Consider the following 19530-nt stretch of genomic DNA (forward strand, 5'->3'; position numbering starts at 1 on the left):
TAATGGCGGCAAGATGGTTCCATTAATTATACACAGTGTCCCCTAGGACTCCATCAACTTTATTTGCTAAGATGGTATGTTGCTCTGGGCAATCAGATTTTATATATCATCTTCTAGAAGGTGCTAAATAAGTAGAATCTGATTGGTTGCTATGGGCAACATCCCATCTTCAATAGACCGCCCATACCTCCCGCCATTTAATCTGAGCTTGTGGCCAGTATGCAATTAGGCCAACACACAAGAAAGAAAAGAATGTCTCTGTGTAGTTCTCCATCTATGCAATTAGGCTAATATGCAAAGTGTAGTGCACAGCAAAACTAGAAACTCAGCAGGGCATTAAAAGGTTAAATGAGACCCATGTGCAAATATTTTAACCCCTTCATGACAGAGCCAGTTTTTGCCTTCCTGACAGAGCCCTTTTTTTCAAATCTGGCATGTATCACTTAAGTGGGGATAACTTTTTTTTGCTTTTACTTATCCCAGTGATTTTGAGATTGTTTTCTCGTGACACATTGTACTTCAAGTTAGTGGTAAATTTTCGTCGATACAGTCTGTGTTTTTTTGTGAAAAATACCAAAATGTCGTGAAAAAATGGAAAATTTTGCGATTTGCAAAATGTCACATTTTCTGCTTGTGAGACAAATAAACATACCACTCAAAATAGTTAATAACTAACAAAGACCATATGTCTACTTTATGTTGCCATCATTATTTCAACCTCCTTTTCATTTTTTTGGACACTAGGAGGCTTCAAATATGAATAGCAAATTCTCAAATTTTCAAGAAAATTTCAAACTCTGATTTTTTTAGGGACCAGGTCAGTTATGATGTGACTTTGAGTGACTTGTATGTGAGACACCCCCATAAATGATGCCATTTCAAAAACTGCACCCCTCACAGTATTCAAAACAGCATTTTGGAAGTTTGTTAACCCTTTAGGTGTTTCACAGGAATTAAAACAAAGTGTAGGTGAAATTTCAAAATTTCATTTTTTTTGCAGATTTGCAATTTTAATACATTTTTCTAAGGAACACAGTAGATTTTACTAGAGAAATGTGACTAAAAATTGATTCCCCCAATTCTTTGGTTTTCATAAATATCCTATATGTGGCCCTAGTGTGCACGGTGACCAAACCACAGGCTTCATAATAGAAGGAGCACCTACTTGATTTTGGAGCCTCCTTTTTATGAGATTATTTTTTAGGCACAATGTAGGTTTCTAGGCACCATAAGATGCTAAAAGTTAGGTACCCCCCCACAAGTGACCCCATTTTGCAAACTACACCCTTCAGGGAATTCATCTAGGGGTATAGTGTACATTTCAAACCCCCAGGGGTTTCACCAATTGTGGTACAACTGGGCAGTGAAAATGAAAAAAAATTAATTTTTCATTTTCACAGCTCAGTTGTATCAAAATTGGTGAAACCCCGGGGGGTTTGAAATGTACACTATACCCCTTGATGAATTCCCTGAAGGGTGTAGTTTGCAAAATGGGGTCACTTGTGGGGGGGTTCCACTGTATGGGTGTTTCGGGGGTCATTCAACCAGAATCTGTGCTGCAAAATCCAAAAATCACTCCTTCCCTTCTGAGTCCTGCCATGCACCCAACTGGTATTTTTGGTCACACGTGAGGCATTGCCGTACTCGGGAGAAATTGGGGCACAGATTTTGGGGTGCTTTGTCTCCTTCATTCCTTGTGTAAATGAAAAATTTTGAGCCAGATCTGCATTTTTGTGTAAAAAAATGTAATTTTTTACAGAAAAATGCAGTTCTGGCTCAAAATTTTTTATTTTCACAAGGAATGAAGGAGACAAAGCACCCCAAAATCTGTGCCCCAATTTCTCCCGAGTACGGCAATGCCTCACGTGTGACCAAAAAATACCAGTTGGGTGCATGGTAGGACTCAGAAGGGAAGGAGTGATTTTTGGTGGTGGAATGAATGGTGGGTGCTATGTCGCATTAGCAAGACCCCCGAAGCACCAATACAGTGGAACCCCCCCACAAGTGACCCCATTTTAGTCACCAGCTTTGGGAGGGGGGCTGGCGCTGCGGCTGGCGGGGGGGTGGGAGGGGTGCTGGCGCTGCGGCAGCCGGGTGGGTGGGAGGGGGGGGGGGGGCTGGCGATCGGTGCGGTATACACACACACACACACACACACACACACACACACATATATATATATATATTTTTTCAGTGCATATATTTTTTAACTTTTTCTGCAGCTTGATGCTGCTGCTGCGGGGGGAGGGGGGAGGAGGGCAGCGCTGCGTGCGCTCCAGACGCTCCGGGGGAGCCGGGGGAGCTGCTGCTGCTGCCGGGTGAGTGCCCGGCGGGTGCGAGGGGGGGGCTGCACATCGGTGGTGATCGGTGCTGTACTTGACAGCACCGATCACCACCGATCCCTGTGTTACCGAGCGGCTTAGCCGCCGGTAACACAGGAAACGCTGTGAATGGCTGTTCAGATTTGAACAGCCAATCACAGCGATCGCCGACCGGGGGGGGCACCCCTGCCCCCCCTGGGCGGCGAGGGGGGATGTCTGCTGTCAGGGACAGCAGACATCACCTAACTGTCACTGCGTCTCTAGACGCAGTGACAGAAGTCATGACGTATATATACGTCATGTGTCGGGAAGTACTTCCCGACCATGACGTATATATACGTCAAATGTCGTGAAGGGGTTAAACATAAATAATACATTTTGGGAGGCAAAGATGGAACCCAGCCAGGAGTTATATTTTATTAGCATAGTAACATAGAAGTTGAGGTTGAAAAAAAGAGGTCCATCAAGTTCAAACCTTTGACCTAGATTTATCATACCTATCTCTATCTACAGTTTCTTATATAGCACACACATATATTCCTCATCGTTTTACAGAGAACATTTGAACATTCCCATCAGTCCCTGCCCAAGTGGAGCTTACAATCTATATTCCCTACCACATGTACACGCACACACAGACATTCTAGGGTTAATTTGTTGGGAGCCAATTAGCCTACCGGTATATTTTTGGATTGTGGGAGAAAACCAGAATACCCTGAGGAAACCCACTCAAGCATGGGGAGAATATACAAACTCCGCATAGTTAGGGCCATGGTGGGAATGGAACCCATGACCTCAGTTCTGTGAGGCAGTAATGCTAACCATTACACCATACGTACTGCCTAGATACATATACACACACACACACACACACACACTAAATAGTGGTACCCTGAATGTTTTTCCCAATAAATGGTTTGTCCAACCTTATTTTAAATGTGTTCAATGTGTCTTCCATCACCACTTCTATGCAGAGGAAAATAAATCAAATAGGAGGGTAAAGTGTTTGGGGTGAGATTAGCCAGCATATCACTAGGAACCGTAAACTGTAGATGGCTTTGATGAATGAGTGATACTCATCAACTATAGAAAGAAAATTTTAAAAAAAAGTGGATAAGATGATAACCCTTAAATGCCAATGAACCAGGCATCCAGCAGATAAGAACACTGGCCAGGTACCATTAGAATGTATGATGTGAAAGTTATGTGGGGTACACAACAGGACGATTTGGCCCAAAATTACACAATTTAGATACAATCTTGAACGGCTGTATGTAAATTGGGAATGTTGTGGGCCATTTCTGATCAGATCCCAATACAATGCGCGGTCATTAGGTAGTTTTTCAGATCCCACCTGCAGCAAGTAGGATCTGTAAAACGACCATTCTAGTAGGTACAGGTCGCGATTGGATACGGATCGGATGCAACGCGTGAGCGGGTCATGAGCTCCACAGATCGTGAGTGGGTCGCACGATCATCTTATGACCCGCTCACAATCTGCATCGTTGTGGTGAGTACCCAGCAACACCAGTAAAAGTGTGACAGACTTCAGTGCAGAATATTCTAAAGCAGTGCTGGGGATCTCAAAATTCTAGGAACACAAGATTCTAATCATTTCCTACCAATATAATGAGGAGAGCAAAGGTTGCAATACATTGTGGAGACACAAACTGGTGGTACAGGTTTACAAGGCTGGACTCCACACTCCTGTAAGTCCGGTGAAAAACAAACAGTCTGCTTCAATGGATAATTCTCTCTATAAGTACCTCCATACTGGCATTGTAAAGAAATTGGAACAAACAAATATGCTCTGCTCCAACTGCAGCTTTGAAAGTATATATGATTGCTTGCAAGGCAGAATGTGTGCGATTTAGGTTTGTGTATACATGCAAATATAAATGTATGGTATTCTTGGCAATGTTCTGCTAGAAAAACTCATGTTTATGTAACAGACACATACAACCGCATTGTCTCAGACCAAGACAGCCCCCTTCATGGCAGTGGTATGCCCCGATGGCAGTGGGCTCTTTCTGCAGAATAATGCTCCCTGCCTTGCTGCAAAACCTGTTTAGGAATGGTTTGGGGGGGGGAACATGGCTAAGTGCCGGGATTTATTCAATTCATTCATACGACGAACACTAATTTTTTTTCAGAATGTACGAGATTAAGTTTATTTAGTTTCTTATACAGTTTAGCAAATTTGTTGTGCTTTACAATTTGGAGACCGGGATATAACAAACTGGGTGTCTTACAGACAGTCAAAAGGTAGGAGGGCCCTGCTCGCAAGCTTATTGGGATATTTATGGTTAATGAGAACACCTATCCTTTTGTATAAAGGCCCTTATTCTGATTCACTCGCAAAGGCAAACTCCTTCTCAAATGGCCAAAACCATGTGCACTGCAGGGGGCAGATGTAACATGTGCAGAGATTTACATTTGGGGTTGGTTCTGTGCAGAGTAAATACTGGCTGCTTTATTTTTACACTGCAATATAGATCTCACTTTGAAGTAAATCCCCACCCAAATCTAGTTCTCTCTGCATAAATTACATCTGCCCCACCTGAGTACACTCTCTAAAAACAAAGTAGCAGAATGATGGTTCACCTATTAAAAAAATATATAAGTATATGTCCCTATTTGTAATTTATTTATTTTATGGAGGAGTTTGAGTGTTGGGGGGGGGGGGGGGGGCGGTTTGCTACATGTTGCTTTGTATAATGAAACTTACATAAGATACACACCAGAACGACCATGATCGTGCAATGATTTCCTTGAAACCGTTCGATGGTCACATGATCTGTTGGAGCGCACAACCTAATTCCAATCCAGTGTAGATGACAAATCTTTACTGCAGCAGATAAAATCTCTAGAGTGACCAAATGACCGGCAGGACGCGCATTGGAACTGCATTGAAAACATGCCCAAATCTGGATTTTTTTTTGCATAGAATTAGTTGAAACTGAATCAAAATTGGGGGAATTGAGCTGAAATCGTCCTGGTGTGTACCCAGCCTTATATACATGGCATGAATTCAACTGAGATAAGTGAATAAAAAAGTGGAGAGTCATACTGGAAAAAACGTTGCAAATGAGATTGCAGGACCATATATAGAATGCTGCTTTTGACCATAAGAAAAGCAATAGGAGTTTTTAAAAGATTAAATTGGATGATTTTTGCACTTATTCATCATGGAAATATTATTGGAAATTTTTTTTTATGACTGAATTCAATTTTTATTGTGGCAGCCGTCATTGCTGGGCGCATGATTGAGTTGTATCGTTTGGGTGTGAATAGCTGCACTCTCAAATTTAGTTCCAGCATTCTGGGGTACAGAAAATGACTCCCCAAAATAAACCCAAGAACAAACTATCTCCTATCTGTAAGTTCTAAACCCCACACAACATCTCTACACATCTCACATGTTTAAAGCCATTACTGAGCTTTTCCCTTGAAAACAGACATGTCTTTATTGGTCACATTTTGCCATTTAAACCCTTACATGTGCATTATACTCATTAGGAGGGCTGTATCAGAGGTTCTGTACTGCATCTCCATATTTTACTTTCAAATACAGGAAAGCAATGAGTATGGAATCCTGTAGCCTACAAACTTTCAAGAGTTCCCTGAAAAGCTTGCCTGAAGTGGCGTTATACCCCATTTACACCAAGGCAAAACCCAGGTTGGGCCCAGTTCAGCGTTGGTGTAAAAAGGGGCCAACACTGGTTTCCTACCCAGGTCCTGACCAGGGTTGAACACTGGTTGGACCTGGGTCATGGGTGGTGTAAATGGTCCCAACCCAGGTAGTACTGAAAGGATACCAGAAGTGCTGGAAGCCGTTCCACAGTGCACTGCAGTTGCAAAAGACAGCAGCCAGGAAGTATACGGGCAGTGCACACAGAAATCATAATTGGGTGCAGTATCATTTATGTTTTTTTTTTTTTTGGGGAGATTCGGTCTGCTGCTGCAAGGGAAGGGGCTGGGGAGAGCACATGGGTAATGCTGCACTTTTATACCGCTATGTGTGCTTGAGCACTGAATAAAAAACTTTTTGAAAAATAATTTTACAGAATAAACAAACCAACATTTTTCAATGCTAACTAGTCATGTGTTTTAATTTTTATTTTAAATCATTGAAGGAAAGTTGGATGGCAGTTTATCAGTCCTAAAATGGACATTTTTAATGTCATCCATAAGGAAAAGCAGGGCTGACCCAGGTTCAGTGTAAACTGCGCAGACCTGGGTCACAGTGCTGTGTAAATGGGGTAGGAAGCTGGGTCCAACCATGGAAACTCCTGTGTTCAAAGACCAGGATCCAACCAGGGATTTTAGTGTAAAAGGGGTATCATATTCAGGAAATCACACACAACCTCCAGTAGTATTCAGATCTAATTGCATACCATCAGGACTGTCTTGTAATCTGTTGGGTCTGCCATGCTATGGAATTCCATCCTTATGTATCCCTATAGATTGTAAGATTGCGAGCAGGGCCCTCCTATCTCTATGTCAGAATATGCTGCGCTATATAAGAAACTAAATAAATAAAATAAGTCAAATGAATTGCAACTGTAATTTTCAGTTGAGAACGGAACCCAACTCTTGCATCTTATCGAATGAGAAGCATGCAAATCAATTATACATTTACATTGTATGTCTACATAGAAACATAGAAACATAGAATTTGACGGCAGATAAGAACCATTTGGCCCATCTAGTCTGCCCCTTTTTTACCCTTCAGGTAAACTCAACCCTTTTTAATCCTTATTTCTATGTAAGGATCTACATTTGTACACTTAATAGCATCACAAAATAAGCATATACAACCAGCTATTGTAGATCTTCTTGATAAGGGCTGATCCTTTGTAGCACTGAAAGCGACAGTGCTCCCTCCTAACAGACAGTGGGGGGAATTTAATAAGAGGAGAAATTTGGTAAGAAATCTCTAGGTTTTTTAAAGTGGCAACTATTTACACTTGATTTTGACGTGTAAATGATTGCCGCTTTAAAAACCTGGAGATTTCTTACCAAACATCTCGCTTTCTGATTCTCTCATCCTATTCAATTTCACACCGCGTCTTTCAGCAGGGACAAAATAGTGTGTTCCGGACTTACCGCTTCATGTATGAGTTATTACCTGTGTTGAACTAGTTAATGGATATGAAAGGTGTTCCAGCACAGGTAACAGCAATCATAGATTAAGAGGGAAGTCCAGAAACAAAGCATGTCGTCCCTTCTGGAATGGGCCATGTTAGGAGGTAGGTTACTGTACAGGAAGCACACTGGGTAGAGGAGACATTAAGCAGCGGGCTCTGTGTAGCCGGCCAGTAGTTACACAGTGCACACCTTCCAGTGGTGTAACTACTGTACAATGCTCCTGGGATAATGAGCTCACTATAACGGATGAGACAGTACAGACCTGGACACATGAATACTGTAGAATAAGATACACAATTATGTCCGTGTGTACACACATATAGTATTTACCTCATACTATAGGCGCCAGCACCCAGCTCTTGCCCAATTCCAGAAAGACTGGCATCGAAGTCTTGTACCAGCCCGGACTCTATCACCTCATCGGCCAGCGGTAGCTTCAGTGCCCAGGCCATGCTCTTGGAATGGGGGGTAGCGGTGTTATCCCACAGATGTTTCAGTAAGAAGGTCTCCCGGGAGGGAAAAGAGTCCGACAGCACAACGTCTTTATCCCCTGAGACGCAGAGCAGCGCAGCCCCAGCCCCCGGTGGTGTGCGCAGTAATGTGCCTGCTGGAGGAGTGCATGCCAGGGCTGAGCCACACTGCAGCTGGGTACAGGCGGCTACTCAGTACCCACAGCGGCACATAGAGAGCGCAGCTTACTAGGAGATCATGGTGGAAGCCGGGGCAGGCATCACAGGGAAAGCCGCCGCCGTGATGTGCCCGTACAGCAGCCCCCCGGTACTCGGCGCTCGCCCCGCTCCTCTCCTTCCGGACACGGGTGACAAGCAGCGGCCGAGGCGGCTCAACCAGGCAACATGGAGGAGGCAGGAACGGAGGCTGCGGCGGCCGACACGACGCACACTGTGACGTACGCAAACCACGCCTTCTCCCTTCCCCACCGGCTGCACTATACACCTTGGGCAACCGACAGTTCGAATGGGCCGGGGCCAGACAGGGGCTGAACAAGGTGGAGCCACGTCATAGTCGGGGAAAAGGGGACTGGTTACACAATGTCACCGCCCAGCTGCGCCGCTCTGTTTTTTACGCTCTGCTGTTCACCGGCTGTTGCATGTATATGTGAGAGCGCCCCTGCTGGTAGCGGCTCGGAACTGTTCTATATAAAGTGCTGTGCGTTCTCAAAATATTCGACTGGTTCTTCTTCAGGCGTTGGAGGTTTGCATTGTATTTTACCTGAATTTTGTTTTAAGTGTTCAAGTAGGGTTACCAACTGGAATCCAGAGGGGTGACGATACATTATCTGGAATCCTAGCTAATAGCTGCCTACCCTCCTGCATTCTGCAGGAGACTCCTTTAGATAGCAGCAATCTCCCTCTCTCCCTCATTAGTCTAGCAATCTCCCTCATTTCACGTAGTCCACATTACACTGTTACATTTTTTGGGGGGGGGGGGGGAGGAATGAGAGATAGATACATTTACATTGAATCATCAGCACCATTTCCTAGCACTTTAGCAAGTATAGTAGCTCTTACTAACTGCGTTGGGGCTCATTTACATTTGCATATAAGTCATTTTAAGAGATTCCTCTCAGATGTAGTTGTACTCATCCACGCTTCTAGGTGCCACGTTCACAATCTTTTTTCACAATCTCTACATATATGTATGTCCTTTTGGAGGAGCATGACACGCCCTCTTAATGGGGCGCTTTGCAAAATTATATTACCAACTATAATCTCCCTGAATCTAGTTTTCAAAAGTAGGCAAGTATGTCCTAGCTGGGTCGTGGTAACCCATGGAGGCTCCGCGAAATATTAGCAATCTCCCTGTCCCCCTAATAGTCTAGGAATTTCACCTAACCCACGTTATGCAACTGTTACATTTTTTAGGAAAAAAATAAATCAGATATTCAAATGGAATCAGTGTCATTTTCCTTCATTGGTTATATGCATACTTGCCTACTTTTGAAAACTAGTTTCAGGTAGATCCCAAAATGCGCCACATTGTTGAGGGTGTGTGTTATGCTCCACCCAAAGGGCTTGTCTATCTCCACCTATTCACTGCCATTCAGAGGTGTGTCCTGCTTGACAACATCACTCATGGAGCAAATCGCCAAGGTGTATGTGCCTTAATACAGCATACTCCTCAGTAATAGACACTGGGCTTGATTCAGACCTGTTTGCTAGGCTGCATATGGTTGCAGTCTAGCGAACAGGTAAACGCCACCTGCCGACTGGCTGCCCACCCCTCCCCGCCAAACAATATATTCTTGTTAGGGGGGCTATGTAGCAGCCGCCCACAGCAATCGGGTACCGGCGGCTGACTGCACGGATGTGTGGCTGATTCTGGGGCCCCTCCGATGGTCAGGCCCAGGTCAGCTGTCCCCTTTGACCCCCCCCCCCCGCTGTCGCCGGGCCTGCCTGCATTTGCATGCGACGAGATGTGAAAGTGAGATCAAGTATGTCATTATATTGTCCCTACTGTCTATCTGAGTGCATTTTAAATACCCCATGTTTATGCGCAATTGTAATAATTTATTTCATGTGTTTATGTGATTGTTTAGAATAAATCATTTTTATGTGATACCCTATTGATCATAACTTTTTATTATTGCTGATATACAGCAGTACTAAGCGCTCCACCACAACACGAGATGTGTATGCTTACACATCCGCTCGCATGCGGCCGCACGGGCGAAAAATCATTAACAATGAAAGATTTATTTACCGTTCATAAATAAGTCAGTCCAGACCGACTTATATTTCCAACGGACATGGTGGAAAAGGAGGCGGGCGCTGACGTCATTTGATGTCAGCAGACCACCCCGAGCAGGCATCGACATGTCTGCGCTCACAGAGGTATGCCCAGCTTTTTATGGGAAGGCCTATAAAACGCTGGGTGTACCCCTGCACCAGCCCCCTGTCCTCCCCCTTCCATCCCCTGACAGGGCGAATGCCCCGGCGAGTAAGATACTTGCTAAAGCAGGGGTGGGGAACCTCAGGCCCGGGGGCCGTATGCGGCCCCCGTAGCCATTCTGAGTGGCCCTCCCACCCGGCGGCTTTGCTGGGAGTACAGGGGAATTCTCGCGCGAGGTCGGTAGTTCTTGTGAGATTCCTCTTAATCAACAGCAGCCGGAGACTGTCATGCTGTGTACACACGGGGGCGATAGGGGCTGAAATCGCTGGGAATATGGTCGCTGGCGACCATATTGCCAGTGATGGGAGTGTGCCCCGGCGATAAATCGCCGGGTGCGCTCTCCCATTTTCTGCCCCATTCTAATCGCTGGTCGCAGGAGCTTGCTCCTGCGACCAGCTGATTACCTCTGCGGCACCGCCGGCTGTGGTTCCTTTTCATCAGCGACCATCTCTGGTCGCTGATGAAAAGGGGACACTGAGCAATATTTTGCTCAGTAATATATTGCTAGCACTATATATCTGAGCAATATATCTCCCCCGTGTGTATGGGGCTTAAGTCCTATTTAGCGGCAGTGTGAGGCGGCTGCAGCAGGACAATTTTGTAAGATAAATTTTTACTTCTGGCCCCCGAAGGATTTTTTCACCCCTGTGCTAAAGGCATTCTCACTGGGGATTTGCACAAGCCTATATTTGCGCATGCGCAGACCCCCCACCATCTGAAACGGCTCCAACCGATCACACCAAGAAATGCTATGATACTGAGCACTGATTGTATAATATTCTGTACTGCAGCTGTTTCCAAAACGAGGGAATACCAAACCCCTTCTTAACCCAACCAAGCAAAAAAGAAAAATGATGGAATAGCGCTGTACTGAATAATCACAAACTCTGTACTATTTACATACAATTCATGCCAATCTACATTCGATTTGCACTATATAGTCATTGCTGCCCTGTCTATCTGGGTTTCGATTTGTGCTGTCACGGGAGCGCGCATCAGGATCGCAAGGTAAAAAACCTGTGCGATCTGCATACGATCTGCTTACGATCTTGACTATATAGGCAAAATCTAATGTCAAATCTCACAGTGTGTACTCAGCATTAGATTTGTGAGCACTGAAGAATTCATTTGATGTTCTGCGACCATCGATTGATTTTGAGCCCATATGCTAGCCTGCGAATGGAGGTTAATGCAAAACATCCATTTGCGGCGTTACAAGGCTCGCTAAGCTGCGAACTAACACAAAAAAGCACAAAATGATGTGAGTCTAAAAAAAAAACAACAGACAATTCAACGGATTTTTCAGACTCCTAGGGTGAAATGTAATAGGATAAGAGATTTAGAAAGTGAGAGATTTGTTAAGAAATCTCCAGGTTTTTTTTTAAAGTGGCAATCATTTACACTGCAAAAACTGTTTTATTGTGTAGTCTAAATGATTGCCTCTTTAAAAAAAACCTGGAGATTTCTTACCAAATCATCAATGATTATCTCTCATTACATTTCACCCCTTGAATCACTGACTGAGATTAGAAAATTCATCAGCCTGATGGTCAGCAACATGCAGGGCTGGCTCTACCATTAGGCAGCTTTGGGAAGCTGCATAGGGCGCCAGGATCTTGGTGGGGGGGGGGGGGGGGGGGGGCGCCACCGCTAGTCTGATGTTTTTGCCTAGGGTGCTGAGAAGCCTTACACCGGCCCTGACAACATGGAGCCGCGACCCCATTCTGAGAAGGTCAGGGCCCACAGTTTGAGAACCACCGCACTATAGCTTACTCTAAACCATCTATATATATATATATATATGTGCACTGGCGGATTCAGGGGGGGCACCTGGGCACGTGCCCCCCTGTCATTTTATTTTGTGGCTGAGGACCAGGGCTTTCCAACGAGCCCAGCCCCGTGTCTCTAGCCCCCCGGGAACCGGAGATATCACCTGGCAAAGCTATAACGTTTTTCCCCATAGGATAATATGGGACCCGTTAATTCCGACCCCCACCCGGTTCCGACAGCTGCCAGTTCCCCCCCTGGCATCACAGAAGCTTGTGGTTGATCTCATTCAATTTCAAATCGCTGGGCCCACTCAAAAGTTCTTCAATATGATACTTGTCTCATGTAAATCGGTCAGTTGGTAGTGGTACCAGAGATATAGCCGGTTAAATGAGATAACTGGTTAAAGAGGGGAGGGGTGGTTTTCTCTCCCCCTCACACCATAAAATGCAGGGACTAGGCTGGTGTAAAAGGGACCAACCTGGGAATGCATTTTCTGGTGCGAAAGGGGTATTATTTCAAATAGCCGGGACCTGCAGTGATCTGAATACAGCCAGGCTCTGCCACTGTCATTGGCTATCACTTCTGCCTGGCGGCGGCTGTCCCCCATTTACCGCAAGCATGTATTCCCCCTTAGCAATGAGCATGTAATCCCACATGGCAATGAGCATGGAACCCTTGGCAATGAGCATATAGATAAGATGCACTTATGTAGCATAATTTTTAATAGGCATTATGGTGTTTGGCATAATACATAATGGACATAATGGCGTGTAACTTAATGTGTAATGGACATTATGGTGTAAATGTTTAATGCACGCCTTTGGTGAACAATGTCCCTGTTTATGAAGCGCATTGTATATTTTTGCTTAATCTGTGTGGCATTATGTGAATTCTGGCTCAATCCGTGTGGCATTATGTGAATTTTGTCTCAATCCGTGTGGCATTATGTGAATTTTGTCTCAATCCGTGTGGCATTATGTGAATTTTGTCTCAATCCGTGTGGCATTATGTGAATTTTGTCTCAATCCGTGTGGCATTGTATGTGAATTTTGGCTCAATCCGTATGGCATTTTTTGAATTTGGCTCAATCTGTGTGGCATTATGTGAATTTTGACACAATCCATTTGGCATTATGTGAATTTTGGCTCAATCCATGTGGCATTATGTGAATTTTAGCTCATTCCATTTGGCATCATGTGTAAGGGGCAAGTATAATGGAGTCTAGTATTTTGTTGCATAATGTGTAGAAGTTGTATATGGTGTTGTACACTGCACTCAAGGACACGCCCCCTGTTGAGTGGCCACATCCCCTTTTCTGGAGTGCGCCTTCGGCGCGCACACAACTACATCCTTCGCTTTTGTCGCCATGGTGGGTCTGCGTATTTTAAATGCCAGGGCCTATTTTCAATCCCATGCCCACCCTCTCTCTGCCGCTCTCTTAGCATGTACACTGGCACCACTAACACCGCCCCTCCCCCACCTAAACTGTCTTTTATCATGGTGCCCCCCCTGTCATTTTATCCTGGATCCGCCCCTGTATATGTGTGTGTCTAATGTCGATGAATCTCTAAAATACTGCCATCTGCTGGCAGAGGTGCAAAACTGCAACTCTTTCTCACACGTGCACAAACACAGAAGGAAGCAGACTAGCTTACGAAGGTTTTGCTTTTACTAGTTCTAAATATATGCTCTGTAGTACAGTAAGACATTGGGGGACATTTACTAAGATGTGTATTGTACTTCACATGTGATGTTGCTATGGCAACCAATCAGATCCTGTCTACCATCTTCTACAGGGTGCTAAATAAATAAGAAGTAGATTCTGATTGGTTGCCCATAGCAACATCACATGTGAAGTAGAATACACATCTTAGCAAATTTCCCCCATTGATTGCAGCATTGTGGAAGAATATCACTATATTCATAGATTAGTATTTCTAGCAGATATGAGAAAACTTCTCAGTGCTGCACAATGAAGATTTGGAAAAACCTTAAACAGTATGTACTGCTTTAATAAGTAACACCAGTGGCAGAACTCTGGGAGGCAATGGAGTCATCTGCCGCCGGGCTCCTGCACTCAAAGGGGCACCTCTCCTCCCCTGAAAGTTTAAATCCATTAATTGAAAGTCATCAAAATAACTTCTGTGGCAGAGTTCTGAAATAGATATGCGTTCTCTCTCTCTCTCTCTCTATCTATATATTTTTTTTTTCATAAGAGGCATAGGTATATGTATATATATAATTATATAAGGTTTGTGTGTGGATGTGGATGTGTTGGGGGGCACCAATATACAGCTTGCCTCCGGGCAACTGGGACGAACTTACTCCACTGAGTAACACGTGGTATAAAATAAGAATTTATGCAGTTCTGAATGATAAAATGGTAATTCAAGTTTGCTGTGATTGAAAACATGCCTATAAACCTGTCATCCATAGGTTTATAGAAGGCTTCCTCATTTAGTATACTGGGTGGGAACATACATTACTCTTCATAATAACCAGTTTGCACGCAAGAAAGTTAATTTATGCAGCAACTTTGTACTCTGCCCATTAAAAATAATAGAGGTAGCCAAAAGACTGTACAGCTTCAGAAGTTGCTGTTTTCCCATGTCAGGGGCAAACACAGGATTTTGAGAAGGGGGTTTCCAGAGGGGCGGAGCAAAGCACAGAGATGGACACTTAGGTGGCCCAGTATATGCCGGGTCAGTTAAAGTATTATAGATAGACCAAAAGTATATAAATAATAATACACACACATATATATATATATATATATATATATATATATATATACATACATAACAGCAGTGAAGACCCCTGGGCATAGCAATGTATTGGGGTCCCTACCTATCCTCCAGCGGTAGAGTTGGGGGGTGCTATGGGCGGAAGCTTTGATGTCCCGCAGGTGGTAGGGGGTATTATATCAACCGCTCAGCATGTAGGGCCTGGATCAGTAATTTCCACTAATTACCCCTTTACTGCACAGATGGTGGGAGATGAGATGGGAGAAGGGGGCATTGGGCTGAATGAAGGGGTCCTGATATATAACTTCCAGGGTGGTAGAGGATGTTTAATACACAGAGGAGGGGTGTATAGTGGAGTGGGCTTATTATTCATAATTTCTAGTGGGAGGACAGCTTCAGGGCCGGTGCAAGGCATCTAGGCGCCCTAGGCAAACCTACAGGATACCGCCCCCCCCCCAACTTCTCACATACACAATTGACTTTTAACATTTTTATTAGCTATATTTGAGCAAATACTAGTGCCCCTTACACATTCCGCCACACAGTAGGAGCCAAAAATCACATTACGCCGCACAGTAGGGGCCAAAAATCACATTACGCCGCACAGTAGGGACCAAAAATCACATTACGTCACACAGTAGGAGCCAAACATCACATTACATCGCACAGTAGGGGCCAAACATCACATTACGCCGCACAGTAGGGGCCATAAATCACATTACGCCGCACAGTAGGAGCCAAACATCACATTACGCTGCACAGTAGGGGCCAAAAATAACATTGCGTCACACAGTAGGAGCTAAACATCACATTACGCCGCACAGTAGGGGCCAAAAATCACATTACGTGGCACAGTAGGAGCCAAAAATCACATTACGCCGCACAGTAGGAGCCAAAAATCACATTAAGTCGCACAGTAGGAGCCAAAAATCACATTAAGTCGCACAGTAGAAGCAACAAATCTGTGACAGGAGAAGTTAACATTATGCTGCAGTGGGGAAGGTGATGGCTATGTGTCAGGGGAAGTTAGCATTAGGCTGCGCCAGGGGAGGGATGGTATGGCTAGGCTATGACAGTTAAGGTGATGGCTAGGCTGCAGCAGGGGTGGTGATGGTTAGGCTGTCGTACAGGGGTTAAAGTTAGGCTGCACACTCCCTGCTATGTTCCATCTGTGCAGTTACAGGGATGCGACTATTAAATAACGCCACCACCATGTGTATGCCGCTGCTCCCTCCATCCTCAGCAACCAGGGAATTAGTCACTGTCAGCAGGAGGAGTCAGGGTTGCAGGCTCTTTCCAGCATCCCTGATTTACATGTACTGAGGAAGACAAGTGCCGCATTTTTTCAGAACGCTCCCCTGCAGATCCCGCGGCGCTGGCTCCTCCAAGCCACCGTGGGGTCTGCCTCATTGGAGTTACGCCACTGGTGTAGGGGAAGCCGGGTTGCAGCGGGCGCACATAGAAATGTATGGACAGTCAGTGATTGGCTGAGAGCTCTCTCAGTCAGAGGCTTCACTGGCTGTCCATTCATTTCTATGTGCAGGGAGCATGTCCATGACGCCAAACATTTATTCTGATCTGTACTGGGCAGTGGGCACAAACAGCTGTGCTAGTCCCCACACCAGCTGCTGCCTACAGACTGATTATTTATTATAAAATAAGTACAGGCACCACGGACTGGGGGGAGGGCGGCGGGCGGCGTCTCCGGTACCAGCTGGAGTTGTACGCGGACACAAGAGCATTGCTGTGGTGTAGCCTGTGTCCAGCACAACGGTGTCCAGCACACCGGGGGGAGGGAGGGCAGTGGAGTGCGGCTGACTGGCCTGCAGAGGCTGGGGCGGTCGCCGCCCGCCGCCGATGATTGCCGCTGGCTGCTGTCACTGATGACTGGGCGGCAGCCAGGGATGGGGACTGTCAGCGTCAGCAAGTTACACAGGCGCCGGGACGGGCTCCGGCAGGGGGAAGGGGGGAGGAGGAGGAATATAACTCACCTAATAGCTGCTGGCTCACGTTGTTGCTGCAGATGATGAACACTGCAGCTTCCAGACTCCAGTCCAAAGTTCCTCCGTCAGTCCGTCTCTACTCTGCGGTTACTTCCTACTGCTGCTGCTGGCTGGCTGCAGCTCACTACCGCCCTCCAGTGGCGCCGGCCCTGGGCAGCTTGCTTGACTGCAGATATCTCCAGTTCCTGGAACTGGATTTCTTAACTTTTAATGGAATTAAAAACTAGAGAATCCCTCCTACCAAATGCTATTGGGGACTAGGGGATCAGAGTTCAGGAGGCAGAGCAATCCGCCAACAATTATACAAAACTACATACCAGGTGTGTGGAGCTGGAGCAGTAACCAGCTGCTGGAAGGCTGATATCTCTTTTCTGGGAACAGTAAAGACAAGCTATTAGTGTCCATCAAAGTTGGAGAGTCCCAGCTTTTGGAATATATCCTCAAAAAAACTCTAACTCAGACAGAACCTGAAATATCTGACTGGGAAGCGCAATTAACAGGCTTGGATGGGGACCAAGAAAATAGAGAAAAGCAGCGCTGAATAATTAATAAATGTATGCAATGAATCAATAAAATGATTTTTTATAAAATACACTAAAACACAATATAAAAAATAACAATATAACTGATTGGACCCAATGTCGATAGTCACCAAATATTAATCATATAACCTGCATTGATCCAGTGGTGTTATGATTGGCGGAGTCCTTATTAGCCCTTTTTATGGTATCCTGGTAGTTATGTACTGGTCTCAAACCGAAGGCAGATGATGGGAATTAGCCAACTCGGGAGTCCTCACTACTGCGAGTGAACAGGTGTCCATAGAGGAAACAGGCAAGGGACTTCCATTGGGTTCAAGCAAGGATCAGACGATTAAGCAGGTGGTAGAAGCAGTTCAAGTGTGGAAGAATATAAGTTTTCTCCAAAGCTGGGTCCAAATAGCAGCAATCACCAACGTGTTTCGCAGTGCTACTGACTGCTTTATCAAGGCAATTCTCCATGGGCCTTATTCTGGTCTGTGCGTACTCTCCCGCACTCTTTCGGATGACGTTTTTTAGCCGTCTGCGCATGCGTGGGCAACGCTATGCGCATGTGCCACGCAAGGTCTCCGTACTTGTTCTCACCAATACCGTACAGAAATGTGCACCGCATTCACTCGGGAAATATGGGCGTAATATGGGCGTCATTCGGAACTACACAGGGGCGTAGTTTCAAAGTGGGCTAAACTGGGCGTAAACATGGGTGTACATGAGGGAGTGCACTAATTATGGTACGCGTACATTCGGACAGCACACCGAATGCACGCGAACAAAAAGGCAGGAAACATGCGGTCTTCATAAGCAAGTATTGCTTTGCGGACACCACTCGGTCATGCACTAGGCATTCGGAACGCCCAATCAGTACAGGCGCACCTGAACCAATGTCAGCTGAACACAATACAATCCACTCCTTTACTCATTACTCATTAATTACACTCTTGTCATTGCTTCAATTGGAACCATTGCAGCTTAAATGGACCATTACAAAACACACAAATATATGCTCAAAGCACGGCTGCATTTGTTACACACATTTACACTGCAAGCAATGGACAGAACTTGCTATCACTAATATAAATATACATGTCACTTTTACATTCACCAATAACATCGGTGCGTACGGGCAGGTTCCTGTCCGTTCTGACGCGGTAAGACCGTGCAAACGCTGTAAGACCGTGCAGAATATGTGTGTGTCCACCGCACACGCAAAGGTTTGGATGTCGTCCGTAAACACGCCCTCTTCTTAAAGAGTGAGTCCGTCCAAATGCGGAGGACCTGTAGGCGTTTCTTCGTACAATGTCCGCACAGCGTGGCGTGCGGACCGCTCCGAAATAAATCGGAAATATACGCACCAACCAGAATAAGGGCCCATGTTGGTGGAGACCATTTTTATACCCTATCTACTTCCTGGGTCGTTTGCATAATTAATTGATTCATTGCTATCACATAATAAAATATTGAGACTTACTCGGAAACAATAATGTAAACAGTAAAAATAAGATATCTATATCATTACAATTTAATAATAAATCAGAATCAGTCAGGTCATAGGGATTATTATTACTTCCGGGTCAGGATATTAGACAGAATGTATATACTGTACACTCAGATGTTTATACTTATGAGGATCGGAATTAACATAAATTACATACCGCATCTTCAAGAAAGCTGGATATGTAGGAAAAAACCATGGCTTGCATTGACCTATACAATTTTTTAGATTCAATTTATGGACCAACTTTTATATACATGGGGATACAAATATCAGGCATATATTGGTTGGTGGTGCTCCCTAGAGTTATGGATAACCATATTTTTAAGACTAGAGAAAAGATAACTCTCTCTTTAGGGGCACAATCTTATACTGTTAAAATTTACATTTTATTTAAATCAATAAAAAAAGAGAACAAACCACACTATACAGCAAAAAAGCCTGATAACAAGGGTAGGGGAGGAGTAAGGAAAGAATAAGAGTGGGGAAATAGTGCAATTTATCCAGACAGAAATATTATTTGTGTGGAATTGGACCCAACAGGAATAGGGCTGTATACTCAGTGTATTGATGCAATTCTATGGGCAGTATTCAATGAGA

At 44.8% G+C, this 19530-nt stretch overlaps 1 protein-coding gene across 1 annotated transcript in view; it reads right to left on the reverse strand.

Annotated features, from left to right (window-relative positions):
- Positions 1-8497, reverse strand: part of TFCP2 (transcription factor CP2) — a 71865-nt gene extending 63368 nt beyond the window's left edge. The window contains exon 1 of the mRNA XM_083169442.1: positions 7803-8497. Within this exon, the coding sequence (XP_083025568.1) occupies positions 7803-7924 (122 nt within the window). The 5' untranslated portion in view covers positions 7925-8497. The remainder of the gene's footprint in view (positions 1-7802) is intronic.
- Positions 8498-19530: the final 11033 nt, after the last annotated feature.

Source organism: Crinia signifera, chromosome 2, assembly GCF_055691185.1.
Source record: "Crinia signifera chromosome 2, ASM5569118v1, whole genome shotgun sequence".
Lineage (NCBI taxonomy): Eukaryota > Metazoa > Chordata > Amphibia > Anura > Myobatrachidae > Crinia > Crinia signifera.